The following is a 15,000-nucleotide window of genomic DNA, read 5'->3' on the forward strand; positions in this document are numbered from 1 at the left end:
GTGTGTGTGTGTTCGTGGGGAATGGAGAAGTGTGTGTTCAGGAGTGTGTGTGTGGGGAGGGGGGATGATGGTGGTTGTGGTGTGTTTGCAGGGCCGGACTACCGGGGGGGTTATGGGGGTTGCGCAACCCCCCCCCCCCTAGCCTGAACACGTACCTTACTTATTTAAAACATTTTTTATTATTGCTTATTTTATGCCGTTTCATGCAAGGAGCGACCATTTTCTTATCTCAGAATATGACCTACCCATCAGCTTCAGGGGGCGAAGCCCCCTGACCCCCACAAGGGGCTCTGCCCCTTGACCCCGCCCAGGGGCGGACGAGGGGGGTGGGTGGGTTCTAGGGTTTCCGGACCCACCTTATAAATATAAAAATATAAAAATATTGAATGAGGTATGCATTTCTTTATTTTACATTGAGTTTCAATTTTGGGGGTTATAATCAGTGACAAAATCTGCTGCCTGAAACTGGTAATGATCATCCTCAGAATGCACCAGATTGCACCATTTTGCATCCTTTTTTTCAAAATTTTCCGGGGGGGCATGCCCCCGGACCCCCCTAGCAAGCTAGGCGCTTCGCGCCGTCGGCTCGGCGCTTTGCGCCTTCACACCCATATGTTCACAATATACTTTTGAACCCCCCCCCCCCCCCCACATACAATGAACTGATCTGCCCCTGCCGCCAGGGTGGATATCCCCCTGGACCACCTCTAGCAAACCCCCCCCTCCTCTTAGCCTAGTCCGGCCCTGGTTTGTGTGTGCGTGCGTGCGTGCGCGCGCGCGTGCGTGTGTGTGTTTGTGTTTGTATGTATCATTAATGATATACGATACCGATCGATGCATGCACAGCCTGGCGGTGACCTTACGAGCAATTTTCTACTGTTGTTATGACGAAGTAGTCACTGAGACAAACTTCGTTCTCAAAATTCTTGGTCACTTCCTCGCGGGGAGACCAGCAGAAGAAGGGAGCGAAGTTCTTTGAGACACCATGATTCGCGTATTGAGGTCTTTTCGAAAAGAAAATCCGCTTTTGACGTCAGAGATTTCACGTTTGAAGAGAGGACCAAAAAGAGACGTCTTGGTTTGTTACTGTCGGTGTCGATTCTCATTTCAAGTATATATGTGCTTTCAGACGAGGCCGAAGACGAAGGAGAGGCTGTGGCAGAAGCCGAGCCTGGTGAAGTGGCCGAGGTGTTCGAGCCTACCTTCGTCCTCTTTGACACGCGTTACACTATCTCGGGGATGCCAGACCCGCGTCAGCAGCGACGTTGGCAGCGACGTCAAAATCGACGAAACAGTCGACGTCAGAACCGACGTCAGAACGGGGCGAACCCTGCCCACGCAGCGAGACGTCAGCAGAGACGTCAGGAGCGCCGCGAGAGAAGACGTCAGGGAGGGGCTGAGCAACCCGCAGTTTAAATCTTTCAATTCGTGTTGGTAGCGGTAGCTTTTGTAACCTTTTCACCGCAGCCTGGTGATTTGAATCAGTTGCTGTAGCGATAGTGTGTGGAAAACCCTCTCTTCTTTACAGTTTAGAAATTTAAATCAGAAGCGATAGAGTGTGTGGTCTTTCGTCCCTCGTTTTGTAGTCTTCGTTTTCTTTTTATGCTTAGCTTGTTCGGTCGATTATCCTTGATTTCATTTTAATCTTTGTGTAGTAATCCGTCTGTGCTTTTGTTCCGACAACTATTGTCTTTTTTTGTTTTAGACTTTTCATGTTATCCGTAGTTTATTTAGCCTCTTATTTAAAAAACAAAAAGAAGCTGTTTCAGTCTTTCTTGTTCAATTTTAATTTCTCAGCGTTTTAATCTTTAGTTGTAACTCTTCGCCTTGCTTTTTATATCATTAAATAAACTTTCTTTGTTCGTTTTTCATTGTTTTGGTGTTGGTTTTTTACATGGCTAGCTTTCGGAGATTTCAAAGTTTGAAGTTCCGATTTGTTAACTGTACAAACCTTATTCAAGTACATATTTTAAAATTGGATTCAACAGTTGGGTAAATTGTTTGGTCGTAGCTGATAGCTTTAAAGCTTTTAGTGTCTTTTATCCTTTCGCTAACATTATTCGCCACACACCTCCGACCCTCTGCTTTCCCTTTAGGTAATAAATTGTCTTTTTGAGACTAAATGCATTGGTAATCATCAGTGATATTGTTTTCTTTCATTATAGCATTATTTTGTAGATTTGGAATGTTTGCGTAACTTTATTGGATTTTTTTGTAATGCTAATAGAGCATTAGCAAGTTTTCGCGAAAGCGTCGGCAAACAAGGGGTTAATAAAAGTTGCGCAGGACACCACTGCCTCATGCCTTGATCTCTCTTACTATTTGCCTGTTTGTTTGAATGTTTGTTTGTTTTTCTCGCATGTCCCTTCAACATTATCCTTTACGTCCATCAATACACACACACAATATACAGTGACAAGGTCGTGGTTCTCGTAGCAGACGACGGTTTATACCTATCGCCAGTTCCTCTGAACAGTCAAAAGCCATCGCTAGAGTTCTTGTGAACAACTGAAGGAGACCAATGTTGAAATCTTAAAACAACATGATTTCCAAAAATAATGTCCATTGATAATCGTGAATCGTTTTTTTTAAATGCTTACGCACATCTTTGCGATTAAAATAATATGATTAATCTTCTTCATATTTTCGCTGTTTCCTTTTATACCAAAAGGGACATCTGTAACATACATTCAACCTAATTCGTTCGTCAATGTTTACTAATATTATGTACATTTTAATATATTTCCAAAACCTGAGCACGGTCGGGCATTCAAAGAAAAAATGTTCCAGTACATCAAGTTCATCCTCACAATATGTACAGTTTGTATATCAGCCTTCATTTTCATTTTACACAATGAAATATTTGTTGGATAAATGATTTGCAATATTCTCCAATGCAGTACACGTAATCGAACTTCATTAGTAACAGTGGCTGCTAAATTCCAATTCTTTTCATTAATTTCAAATCCCAACTTTCTTTTCCAAAACCCTTCAAAACAGGGAGGGCTGAATTTTTTTCCTACGATAACTTTTCGAATTTCTTTTACTGATCTCACTTTTTTCCACAAAAGGTTGGAACGTCACAGACTGAACAATTTACATCGCTTATAACTACATTTCTTAAAAGGAGACCAGCTGTACGAACAACATTATATTCAAGCAATCTATTTGCATTGTAGCCAGTTCTTTCACACACTTGTTCATTGGAAGCAAAACGTCCATTCTCACACACATCGCTCACATACATTATACCACTTTTAATCCAATCCGCAAAAAGGAATGGGTTACCTTGACAAATAATAGTTTGTTGTTCCACAACAAACCCGAGACAGAATTACCATGACCGACTTGGTTGTTATCAAGCCATGCCTTCAACACAGCGGACCAAAATTCCGATTTCATACTGTCCAATCCTTTAAATTGTTTGCTATTAATGTTCGCAACATTCAAAGCGACTCCCAAAACGGGAAAACAGTGCTTTTGGGAGCCATGACCATTTCTGGTCTTTATTAGACAGAGTTAAGTTCACATCCCAGCTTAACAAAAAGGAACACTGCATCTGTCGCAAATCAATCATATTCAATACATCTTGCTTAAAGCCCCAGTATGTCTCAAATGGTTTAAAAAACGATTTAAATCTTCTAATGAAAAAGCAGTTGTAACCTTATCGAACACACTTGCAATAGCATTAAATGAAACAGTTCGTTTGAATTGCTATTTAGCTCGCGTAAACCACACACCATTTTTCTTTCTTTCTTTATTTGGTGTCAGTTTAACGTCGTTTTCAACCACGAAGGTTATATCGCGACGGGGAAAGGGGGAAGATGGGATAGAGCCACTTGTCAATTGTTTCTTGTTCACAAAAGCACTAATCAACAATTTGCTCCAGGGGCTTGCAACGTAGTACAATATATTACCTTACTGGGAGAATGCGAGTTTCCAGTACAAAGGACTTAACATTTCTTACATACTGATTGACTAAAATCTTTACAAAAATTGACTATATTCTATAAAAGAAACACTTAACAAGGGTAAAAGGAGAAACAGAATCCGTTAGTCGCCTCTTACGACATGCTGGGGAGCATCGGGTAAATTCTTCCCCCTAACCCGCGGGGGGAACCACACGCCAGATTTCGTGGTTTATCTAACCCCTGAGCCATCGTAAACCCGTATAATCCACTTTCCTTTTATTTTTTTTTGACACAATTTAGTAGTCAGTTTGTGATTTCAATGCAACTGGCTGTATTTGCAATAGCACGTTATTGTGTACCTCTGAATCTAAAACGCAACAAACGGCTGCGAGTCACACGAACTTGTCGGCGGCGGCTGACCTCAAAGAAAGCGAGCGTTATGCAGAAAAATCATCTGCTTTGAGACACGACCTTTCGTGACCCTGCTTCCGGGCTATCTTTTTACATTTAGTTAAGTTTTTAGTCAAGTTTTGACTAAATGTTTTAACGTAGAGGGGGGAATCGAGACGAGGGTCGTGGTGTATGTGTGTGTCTGTGTGTGTGTGTAGAGCGATTCAGAGAAAACTACTGGACCGATCTTCATGAAACTTGACATGAGAGATCCTGAGTATGGTATCTCCAGACATTGTTTTCATTTTTTTGATAAATGTCTTTGATGACGTCATATCCGGCTTTTCGTGGAAGTTGAGGCGACACTGTCACGCTCTCATTTTTCAATCAAATTGGTTGAAATTTTGGTCAAGTAATCTTCGACAAAGCCCGGACTTTGGTATTGCATTTCAGCTTGGAGGCTTACAATTTAATTAATGAGTTTGCTCATTAAAGTTGTCATTAAAATCGATTTTTTGCAAACAGATTTAAAATTGATTGCATCGTATTCTTCATCACATTCTGAATCTAAAAATATGTACATATGTCATGTTTACTCTTAAAATGTGATCACAATTAACGAAAATAGATTAAAATGTAAGAAATCGATCCAAAAATGATTTCATCTTATTCTTTATCATTTCCTGATTCCAAAAACATATAGATATGATAGGTTGTATTCAAAACAAGCTCAGAAAGTTAACAAGAATACAGAAAAGCGCGCTTTCTTGCTTAGCACAATATTTATACGCCACCGCGCTAATCTGGCGTGTCAATATCACTACGTTTTGCACGTGGAAGGTGAGCGATTTCCTTCACGCGGGGATTGACGAAGCTGTACTGTCTTGGTGAAAAAACACAGTGCGTACGTTCAGTTTCATTCCGTCTGTTCGACAGCTTGACTAAATGTAGTAATTTCGCCTTACGCGACTTGTTTTAAATTTCAAAACTTCGAATTGTACTGATCTTGTCTTGATCAAAAAAGAAATCTTTTATGATTTTAGAATATTTGTGTTACAAGATGTCAATTTATTATTTAGATTTTACAAGTTAGTTCTAGTGCCAAAACGAGGCGGCTGATTGTAGATCAGACGGTCCACGAAAATAAATTCATTGAACATTTCTCACTCTCGACGGAAAGCAACCAGGATGTTCCCGTTCGGTGAGCGTTCAAATGGAAGGGTGTTTGTACTGTGTGTAAAAGCCTGACAGTATCTGTGATGGTTTACGGGAGGCTTACGGTGTCTCCCTGTACACATGTCTTTTAGTCATGGTACCCATCAAAATGGACGCAAACCCTCTTGTTTTCTACTGCTCATGCGCTCTACAACTGCATCAGTAGAAATGACATAACACAGGAGATATCCAAGAATGTTATTGTTGGGGTGCAACCATGTTTTTGCTCAGTTGACAACAAAACCCCTTACGTACGTAGCCATACACAAGAACCAGCAGTTATTCTTGACCGGACATAGTCCACAGATGAAGACTGTTTTTTTAACAGATCAAACATACAATCATAAACATTGTTACATGGTGGCCTCGAAAGTATCTGAAAAACTTAAACAAAAAAATGAGACAGAGCGCTGTTTAGAGATCTCCTAAACAAAGGGAAGTAAGCATGTGCAATAGAGTGCAATAAATGCGGAAGAAATCTCTTGACACCTGAGACACTTTATGTTTTGTACACCTGAGCTTTGGTGATACCTTGAAATCAGTCACCCAAAAATTAATACGAAATTTTTACTCCACGCAAAAATTGACTCCGGAGTAAAAATGTCGAACGAAATGTATTCCGAGTACACCTGTCGTACGAGAAAATAACTCCCAAAGGAACGAAAAAAATTACTCCCTCCACACAATTTTTACTCCCCGGAGTAAAAACTTTGTGAAGTACTTTCGTTTTGTTCGACGTACGAAAAAGGTACTCCCTGTACCAACATTTTACTCCACAATTATTTTGTTGTCAGAGTAAGATGATCCTCATGTTATTCTTAGAATCAATTAACAATTGTTAGTTTTTTTTGGTGTTTGTTTGTATTTGCTTGACCTGTTCTTTCTCAACTTGTTGCTAGATCTGTTGTTTGTTTGTTTGTTTGTTTGTTTAAAAAATGAGGTCGTGACAGTGCCGCCTCAATAATTTTGAAACACGGGATCATCAAGTCTGGGGATGTCACCTCCAAAAATGTGACCCTCCACCACGAAATGAGTCGCATGTCACCTTTGCATGATTTTCATATTTTTTACATTTTCCAAAAGAGTTTTTTATGCTCTATCCAGTGGTGAAACCCGTTTTAGAAAAGAGCGAAAACTGAGTTATAAGCCTGTGACTAAGGTGACCCTCACACTGTTACCAGACACTCCCCGGACTTATATGAAGCCTAGCGCAGAACCGCGCGAGGTGACATGCAACTCATTTCGTGGTGGAGGGTCACAAATGTGTATGTAAAGTTTCATTAAGATCTGCCAAGTAGTTTTCCGGAAATTGCTCCAAACACACACACACACACACACACACACACACACACACACACACACATACATACATACATACACACACTTACACACACACACACACACACACACAAACATACACACACTTACACACACACACACACATACACATACACACACACACACACACACGCACCCACGCACACACACACACACACACACACACACACACACACACACACACACACACACACACACACACACACACAGGGAGTGGCAGGGAGTGATTGAGTTAAGAACAGACGAGAAAATCGAGAAAGATATTTAGACGGATTCACAGAACAGAATATAAAGAGATAAACGACTTGTTCACAGAACAGAATGAAAGGTTAGTTACCAAAACACATCACCATAGAACAAAACATAGAGAGAAAGTTGCCAATTCATAAACAAACCACCAAAAGCAAACAATGTCCATTTCTTTTTAAAATTTACATTTTTTTTTCTTCAAAATAGAGTAAAAACGATGGCCAACAAATACAATCCAAAAACAATCGTGACATACATGATCTGGAATTCTTATGATACAAAAATGCCTTTCAATATTATACATGGGACAAATGTCTAAGATAGTCTTTACATAGCACCTTCGCAAAGTCAGAAGTAAGGTCAAAAATGTGACCCTCCACCACGGAATGAGTCGCATGTCACCTTTTCATGATTTTCATATTTTTACATTTTCTTAAAGAGTTTTTTATTCTCTATCCAGTGGTGAAACCCGTTTTAGAAAAGAGTGAACACTTTTCGAGTTATAAGCCTGTGACTATGGTGACCCTCACACTGTTACTAGACACCCCCGGACTTATATTATGCCTAGCGCAGAACCGCGTGAGGTGACATGCGACTCATTTCGTGGTGGAGGGTCACAAATGTGCAGAAACAAGAGACTTTCTTCCAAGAAATTTGCAAAAGTCAAATCAGATTAATAGAGGGGAAAAAAACATGAACATGTAGTACCAAAGACATTTTGTAACTTTGGTTTACTAATCTCTTATGTATTTATATATATATATATATATTTTTATATTCCTTAATGCGTTGCTTGAATGCAGTGTAATTGTTTTGTTTTTATCTGTGACCACTAAAAATGGTGTCGGCAGACTGGAGGATTTATGTTTTTGTTAATAACAGAGCCAACTGGAATGTATGAAAGGCGGGACTGAGTTTTGGACCTGCAATGTCGTACCTTGGTCTTGCACAGAAGTGAACAGAACGACACATGACATACGGGTTTAAAATAAGCACTAGTGTTCTCTAACTTAAGCACTTACTATCAATCAAGAACAACCCTTACACTTTTAACATCAGGGGAGTGTCAATTCTCTTAATTCTGTATTTTATGGAATTATCAAAATCATGTCGCAGTGCAAAAGTGAACGCATAGGAACATGATAGGAACATGTCTTGCTCCTATTCTGCATAGGAACATCTTAAGCCCCGCTCAAACTTAAAAACTACACTTAAATCTGTCAAAGTGCATAACTCATTACTTACACATAGATCGCCCAACATGCGAAACACGACAACTCTTTCTAGTAGAGCTATATAAAAGTGATCGATATTGTAATGATAATATTCCCTGGTTTTCCATTTACACGCACACGTCTTCCTTAAACAAATTCGAGCAATACAATTCGATTTAATTTATGTAAGCTCAAAAGCATCTCACCTAGTACCTGCGGCCACACTTTTTTCAAGTGTGGCGAGAACTGGTATGCTGTTTGAAGCATAGCTTCCACTTAATTGTGATCGATAACTTCGGACAAATGGAAATAATACACAGCTCCGATGTGAGATATAAACGCTGAATCAGAGTAGACTGTGCTCTAGTCTTTGGCAGAATACTTTGCGAGTCTGTGCTTAAGAACAATGTTCTAAATATTTTCTTTTTGATTTTTAGAACTATCCAGTGACAGGACATTCAAGCGAAGAATTCTACTTGAAAAAGGTATCCCATTTTCTCTTGGTTTGTGCAGCTTTTACTTTAATATTTATGAATGACATTTTTTCATAAACCACACATGATCTCAGATGATTTCAGCAAATGTAGCTGACCAGGCACAATGGAAAATGCACTGGAATATAGTCATGTTTAAGGAAACGATAATATAAACTGACACACGGGTTAAATTTAATCCGCCAAGCAAAAACAAAGGCGTTGGGAAGTAAAAGACGTATAAAAATAAATGAAAAGATGGACTATCAGAAGTTTCTTGCTGTAAGCTGAGACAACAAATTGTGTTTGTGAGAGAGAAAAATGCTCACGATAAAGCTTTTCTGGGTTCTTTAGCTTTAAAGGCACAGTGCAGCTTACAGCCTTCGTTTTGCGTTTTTGTTGCAGCTGAGTGCATTTACAGTTCAAAAATCCTCCTATGGTAGTAAAACAAACACAAAACTACCCAAGGACGACATCTGTGAAGCTCGACAGTTTCTTGTTCACGCGAGTGCATCAATTAACCTAGTTATTACGTGGTGTTTGGTCGGAGTTCGATTCAACTGAGTGATTCCGGCCTCCATTTTGTTTTACACAAACTCATGATGACGTCTGACATAGTTTGCTAGTGACTGTCTTTTTGTGCATTATGTGGTGATCTACCTGATCTAAATTTAGATCCAAAAATAGGCCAAGACCAGCCGGGTCCGAGTACGAAATTAATTCGTAAAAAAATCGCAGTTCTTCCCTCTTTGGGTGCAAGTCAATGAAATTTGGTAGTTCTTCTAACGGATAGCTGCCTGAGGTATGACTAAAAGCCCCAGGGGCTCCGTGCACCTGGATTTGACAAGTTCAGTACCTTTAATATCATGCACTCCAGATATCCACCCCACCCAAACACCCACTTTTGTGTATGTTTCTTTATATTTTTTATCTGGGATACATTATGCAACTATATGTCCGTCTGTGTGTCACTATGCCAAACTGCTGTATATGGGTTCTAATGTTTTCTTTAATTTTTTTGTTTGGACAAAGGAAAAAGATTTTTTTGTAAAACAAGAAAAAACATACACACACAATTACGAACACGTAGTTTGATTTCAAATACAAAGAAAAGTGTGCACAGTTCAGTTTTAGCAAATCTTCCAAAACATAACGGTACCATTCACAAGCAAACAGCCAGAACAAAGTTAAAAAGTATACAACAAATGTAAGGCCATCACAAAAAAATGTTCCTTTCTGACCATATCTACTTACATATGACATTTTCCACAAACATTCTGAAATACAAAGCACGATAATAATCAAAAAAACTTCGTTTGTAAAACAAACAAGTCGCGTAAGGCGAAAATACAATATTTAGTCAAGTAGCTGTCGAACTCACAGAATGAAACGCAATGCCATTTTACTCGTAGCATCGTCAGGCCACCGCTTATGGCCAAGGCAGTGAAATTGACAAGAAGAGCGGGGTAGTAGTTGCGCTAAGAAGGATAGCACGCTTTTCTGTACCTCTCTTTGTTTTAACTTTCTGAGCGTGTTTTTAATCCAAACATATCATATCTATATGTTTTTGGAATCAGGAACCGACAAGGAATAAGATGAAAGTGTTTTTAAATTGATTTGGACAATTTAATTTTGACAATAATTTTTATATATTTAATTTTCAGAGCTTGTTTTTAATCCGAATATAACATATTTATATGTTTTGGGAATCAGCAAATGATGGAGAATAAGATAAACGTAAATTTGGATCGTTTTATAAATTTTTATTTTTTTTTACAATTTTCAGATTTTTAATGACCAAAGTCATTAATTAATTTTTAAGCCACCAAGCTGAAATGCAATACCGAACCCCGGGCTTCGTCGAAGATTACTTGACCAAAATTTCAACCAATTTGGTTGAAAAATGAGGGCGTGACAGTGCCGCCTCAACTTTCACGAAAAGCCGGATATGACGTCATCAAAGACATTTATCAAAAAAATGAAAAAAACGTTCGGGGATTTCATACCCAGGAACTCTCATGTCAAATTTCATAAAGATCGGTCCAGTAGTTTAGTCTGAATCGCTCTACACACACACACACACGCACATACACCATACCCTCGTTTCGATTCCCCCTCGATGTTAAAATATTTAGTCAAAACTTGACTAAATATAAAAAGCAAAATGATTAGAAAAATAGAGTGATAATGATTTTTATATACATTGATAGTTTGTGTATGTACGGCGAACCTCTTTTTAAGATATCCCAACTGAAGATATCCCAACTGAAGATATCCCCAATAAGCTCCTGTTTTCTCAGACTTTCTTACTTCTGTAAATATCCCTTCATTTTAAGACTCCTCCTTGATTTTCCAAGATTTTGGCGGTCTTAAAAAAGAGTTTCTACTGTACTTTGAGAACAATGATTGTTACACACAGATTTTAACAAACAAATACAAATTGCCCTGGGACTGTCGAGTTACACTGGTTTGAGCAGTTGGATAAGATTCAGCAAGTAACAACGATTTGTAAGAAAATAAATCCGATTCTATATATAGTACGTCCAATGATTTACTTATAATTAACACACTATCCAATAAATTAGGAATGTAAGTTTGCGTGAATCAAAAATGGAATGTTGAACGATTGTAAAAGCACACATTGTCAAAGAAAAGCATACATTTACGTTATACACAAAGAGCAACTTATTTGGGCAATTTGTTTGTTTGTTTGTTTGGTGTTTAACGTCGTTTTCAACCACGAAGGTTATATCGCGACGGGGAAAGGGGGGGAGATGGGATAGAGCCATTTGTCAATTGTTTCTTGTTCACAAAAGCACTTATCAAAAATTTGCTCCAGGGGCTTGCAACGTAGTACAATGTATTACCTTACTGGGAGAATGCAAGTTTCCAGTACAAAGGACTTAACATTTCTTACATACTGCTTGACTAAAATCTTCACAAAAATTGACTATATTCTATACAAGAAACACTTAACAAGGGTAAAAAGAGAAACAGAATCCGTTAGTCGCCTCTTACGACATGCTGGGGAGCATCGGGTAAATTCTTCCCCCTAACCCGCGGGGGGATTTGGGCAATAACAGAGCAAAAGAAGCGAACACATTAGCGAAAGTTTATCAAACGGGACAATTCTCAAATTGACTGATTACATGCGTCCAAAAAAGTATTATTCTTATTTGGCGAGATTTGCATGGCACAGAATATGAGTAGTTCAAAGTAAATCTACTAACACAACACAAAAAACAACAAAATTGGGACAATAAACATAAGTGTAAGCTAGCTTTATTGAACACACTTATTAGGGAAGAACCAGTCATTTCTCCCTGAAAATGCTTTCTTTGTTTGCTAAAAGCAATATAAAACATGCGGGCAGTTGTATCCCTTTGGAGTATTATTTTCACACCATTTGATCCAATGGCGCGAATAATGTGTGTGTGTGTGTGTGTGTGTGTGTGTGTGTGTGTGTGTGTGTGCGTGCGTGTGTGCAAGAGTGTGTGTGTGTGTGCGTGTGTGTGTGTGTGTAGTGTGTGTGTGTGTGTGTGAGAGTGTGTGCGAGAGTGTGTGCGAGAGTGTATGTATGTATGCGAGTGTTTGCGTGCGTGTGTGTGCGAGTGTGTGCGAGTGCGTGCGTGCGTGTGTGTGTGTGTGTGTGTGTGTGTGTGCGAGTGCGTGCGTGCGTGTGTTTTCGCTCCTGCATATTACTGAAACTTAATCATTATCATTAATGGTGATTATGTAGAAATTCAAATCTGTTGATGAGACTGCCCCTCCTTTCCTGGTCAGAACATATTACATACAAACAAGTAAACTGACAAAAAAGAACAATTCTTGGACCAATGAGCACGTTTTACATTGTACTGCATTTAACATCTTGATCATAGTTTGCATTTATAAAACAAAAAAACGACAAAAAGGGACCACAATAAACACTATACACAGCCACAAATATAACTAAATCACATGGTTATTTTCGATCACATGATTATGCATAAACGTAACTTATATAAATTCCCTGCTCACAAGGCATTAAAGAAAATTTGATGAGTAGAACATCAATAATTATGATCTTAAAGGGGTCGTTGTGAGCGACGTAATTTCAAAATGATGCAGAAAAGGATGGACAACATTGTAACGATTGTTAATACTGTACATGAAGTATCAAAATAAACCAACACATGAGCACTAGTTTCGAGGCTGTGTGGACAGTGGCATTAAAAGGACAAAGGCATCAATTTCATATCAGAGACACAGAGCAACCACATCAGAGAACACAAATGAAAAGCCCAGAAGCTGAAACATTGAAGTATGAAGCGTTAGAATGTCCGCATGCCCCACATATGACGTCGTGGATCACGACGTCATGAATGTCCTGATTAATAACACTCTTCCAAATAGTCCCCATTAAAAACAAAAGTCAAACAACATGCAGAAGCAGCTATCTGACCAGCAGAACAGATACAGTCCACCCTAAATAGTCCGTTCTGGCTTGCTTTCTTGCGTTTCAAGGCAAAGGCTATTTAACAAAGTTCTGTGACGATTCAAAGCCACCGCATTGCCGTATTTCTGGCCTGTCAAAGATCTATTCATAGAAAACAAACAAACATCACTCCTTTAAGGCAACCGTTGAGGCTTTGAACTGATATGAAAGCTTCAGGGGCATTATGTCCATAAAACAACAGCAAATGCCAGAAACATACCGAGACACTGAACTGAGTTTGCCACATTGGAACAGCATTATCTTTTGACATTTACTGTCAAACCAGGAACAAACTTTTCTTTCATCGTCAACATCGAAAATGTCCAAAAATCACCTATGTACAACATCTAGGCTCAAGAGACACAGACTGCAGTAATAAAGACAAAACTTCAAGCACACAGTCACTAAAACTACAGTCTATGGAACACGGTTGAACCATTCTAACACTATCATGTAACGGATGAGATCAAAAGTAAGGCGTTCATTTAAAAAACAACTTCTTGCTTTGAAGAAATAAGAACAACTGTACTACTTGATGACGTCTCGCATCGTAGCAGAGACCGTAGAGTAAGGTTTCTGATCGTAGCACGCACAATCCGATGACGTCATCTGCGCGTCACTCGTGGGATATGGCAACTTGATCATGTCATGCTGTACCGTTTTTGTTGACTTGTTTGGATTTTGCTTTGCATTTACTGCCGTGAGTTGTCCAGTGAGACGTCTGCAAAAATAAAACACACAAAAACACTAAGTTCCAAAAGCGAAAATGGAGGAAAAGTCATTGTCACAATCAATCAATCAATCAATCAATCAATCAATCAATCAATTATTAAATCATTCAATGAATGAATGAATCACTCAATCAATTAATCAATTAATCAATGAGTTGCTTAATTAACACCATCTTCTACCCTTAACCAGCTAACTGAACAGATTAATGAGCAAGAGCTTAACCCCTAGACTGCAGGAGGATTTACATCTTAAACAAGAAATTCCTAGGAGGTAGGAAAAACACCCCCGTCAAAGGGAAATAACCTTCTCAGTTGGTGGCAGTGACTGAGTGAGAATGGTTATTTCCCTTTGACCTGTATAAGTCCTTGTATAATTTTAATCCACCAATAACTCCCTAACCGTGTGTTTGACTGGTCCCAATTTTTGTAAGGACCGTCTCAGGAATGTATAGAACCTGTTCACCAAGTTTGGTGACGATCGGTCCGTTCATTCTTGAGATCTATATGCGAACACAAACACACAAACAAACACACAAACACCCAAACAAACACATCGAGTGAAACCTATACACACCCCTATACCGGGGGTGTAAAAATCAATAAGTAAAAATTCAGGATACAAGGTACAACAGTTGTACCGACACTGAGACAATGGTCTCCAGGGGAGGCAATCCTTTTGTTGCAACTCAAAGGATTAACTACAGCGGTTGTTTCTCTTGTGAGAGTATTCATGTGTTGATGAGAGCAAAGTACGTATGGCAGTCAAGGGGTTCAATCAATCAATCAATTAATCAATCATCAATCAATCATCAATTGATTAATCAATCAATCAGTGATGTAAGTTGGATATTTTGCTCATAAAGGGTAATTTACAGAGTGGCCTATTTGAACACGTCACACTCGACTCAATGAGCTATGTCTAGATGCTTTCTGTAAATAAGACAGTGACCAAAGTTCGTGTTTACTGAAACTGAATGGAAATATTTACTTTATTTCTATGTC

General features: G+C 39.0%; 1 protein-coding gene and 2 long non-coding RNA genes across 4 annotated transcripts in view; 1 reads left to right on the plus strand and 2 right to left on the minus strand.

Annotated features, from left to right (window-relative positions):
- Positions 1 to 6,442, plus strand: part of LOC138976123 (uncharacterized) — a 34,631-nt gene extending 28,189 nt beyond the window's left edge. The window contains exon 2 of the long non-coding RNA XR_011458882.1: positions 3,797 to 6,442. This is a non-coding gene — a long non-coding RNA (uncharacterized lncRNA). The remainder of the gene's footprint in view (positions 1 to 3,796) is intronic.
- An 829-nt stretch (positions 6,443 to 7,271) lies between these two features.
- LOC138976121 (uncharacterized) overlaps positions 7,272 to 15,000 on the minus strand; it is a 114,380-nt gene continuing 106,651 nt past the window's right edge. Inside the window, exon 2 of the long non-coding RNA XR_011458880.1 lies at positions 7,272 to 8,507. This is a non-coding gene — a long non-coding RNA (uncharacterized lncRNA). The remainder of the gene's footprint in view (positions 8,508 to 15,000) is intronic.
- LOC138976109 (platelet binding protein GspB-like) overlaps positions 12,320 to 15,000 on the minus strand; it is a 165,602-nt gene continuing 162,921 nt past the window's right edge. For both annotated transcript variants that reach the window (XM_070348928.1, XM_070348929.1), the window contains one exon: positions 12,320 to 13,988. In XM_070348928.1, the coding sequence (XP_070205029.1) occupies positions 13,914 to 13,988 (75 nt within the window). In that variant the 3' untranslated portion in view covers positions 12,320 to 13,913. The remainder of the gene's footprint in view (positions 13,989 to 15,000) is intronic.

This window comes from Littorina saxatilis, linkage group LG9, assembly GCF_037325665.1.
Source record: "Littorina saxatilis isolate snail1 linkage group LG9, US_GU_Lsax_2.0, whole genome shotgun sequence".
NCBI lineage: Eukaryota > Metazoa > Mollusca > Gastropoda > Littorinimorpha > Littorinidae > Littorina > Littorina saxatilis.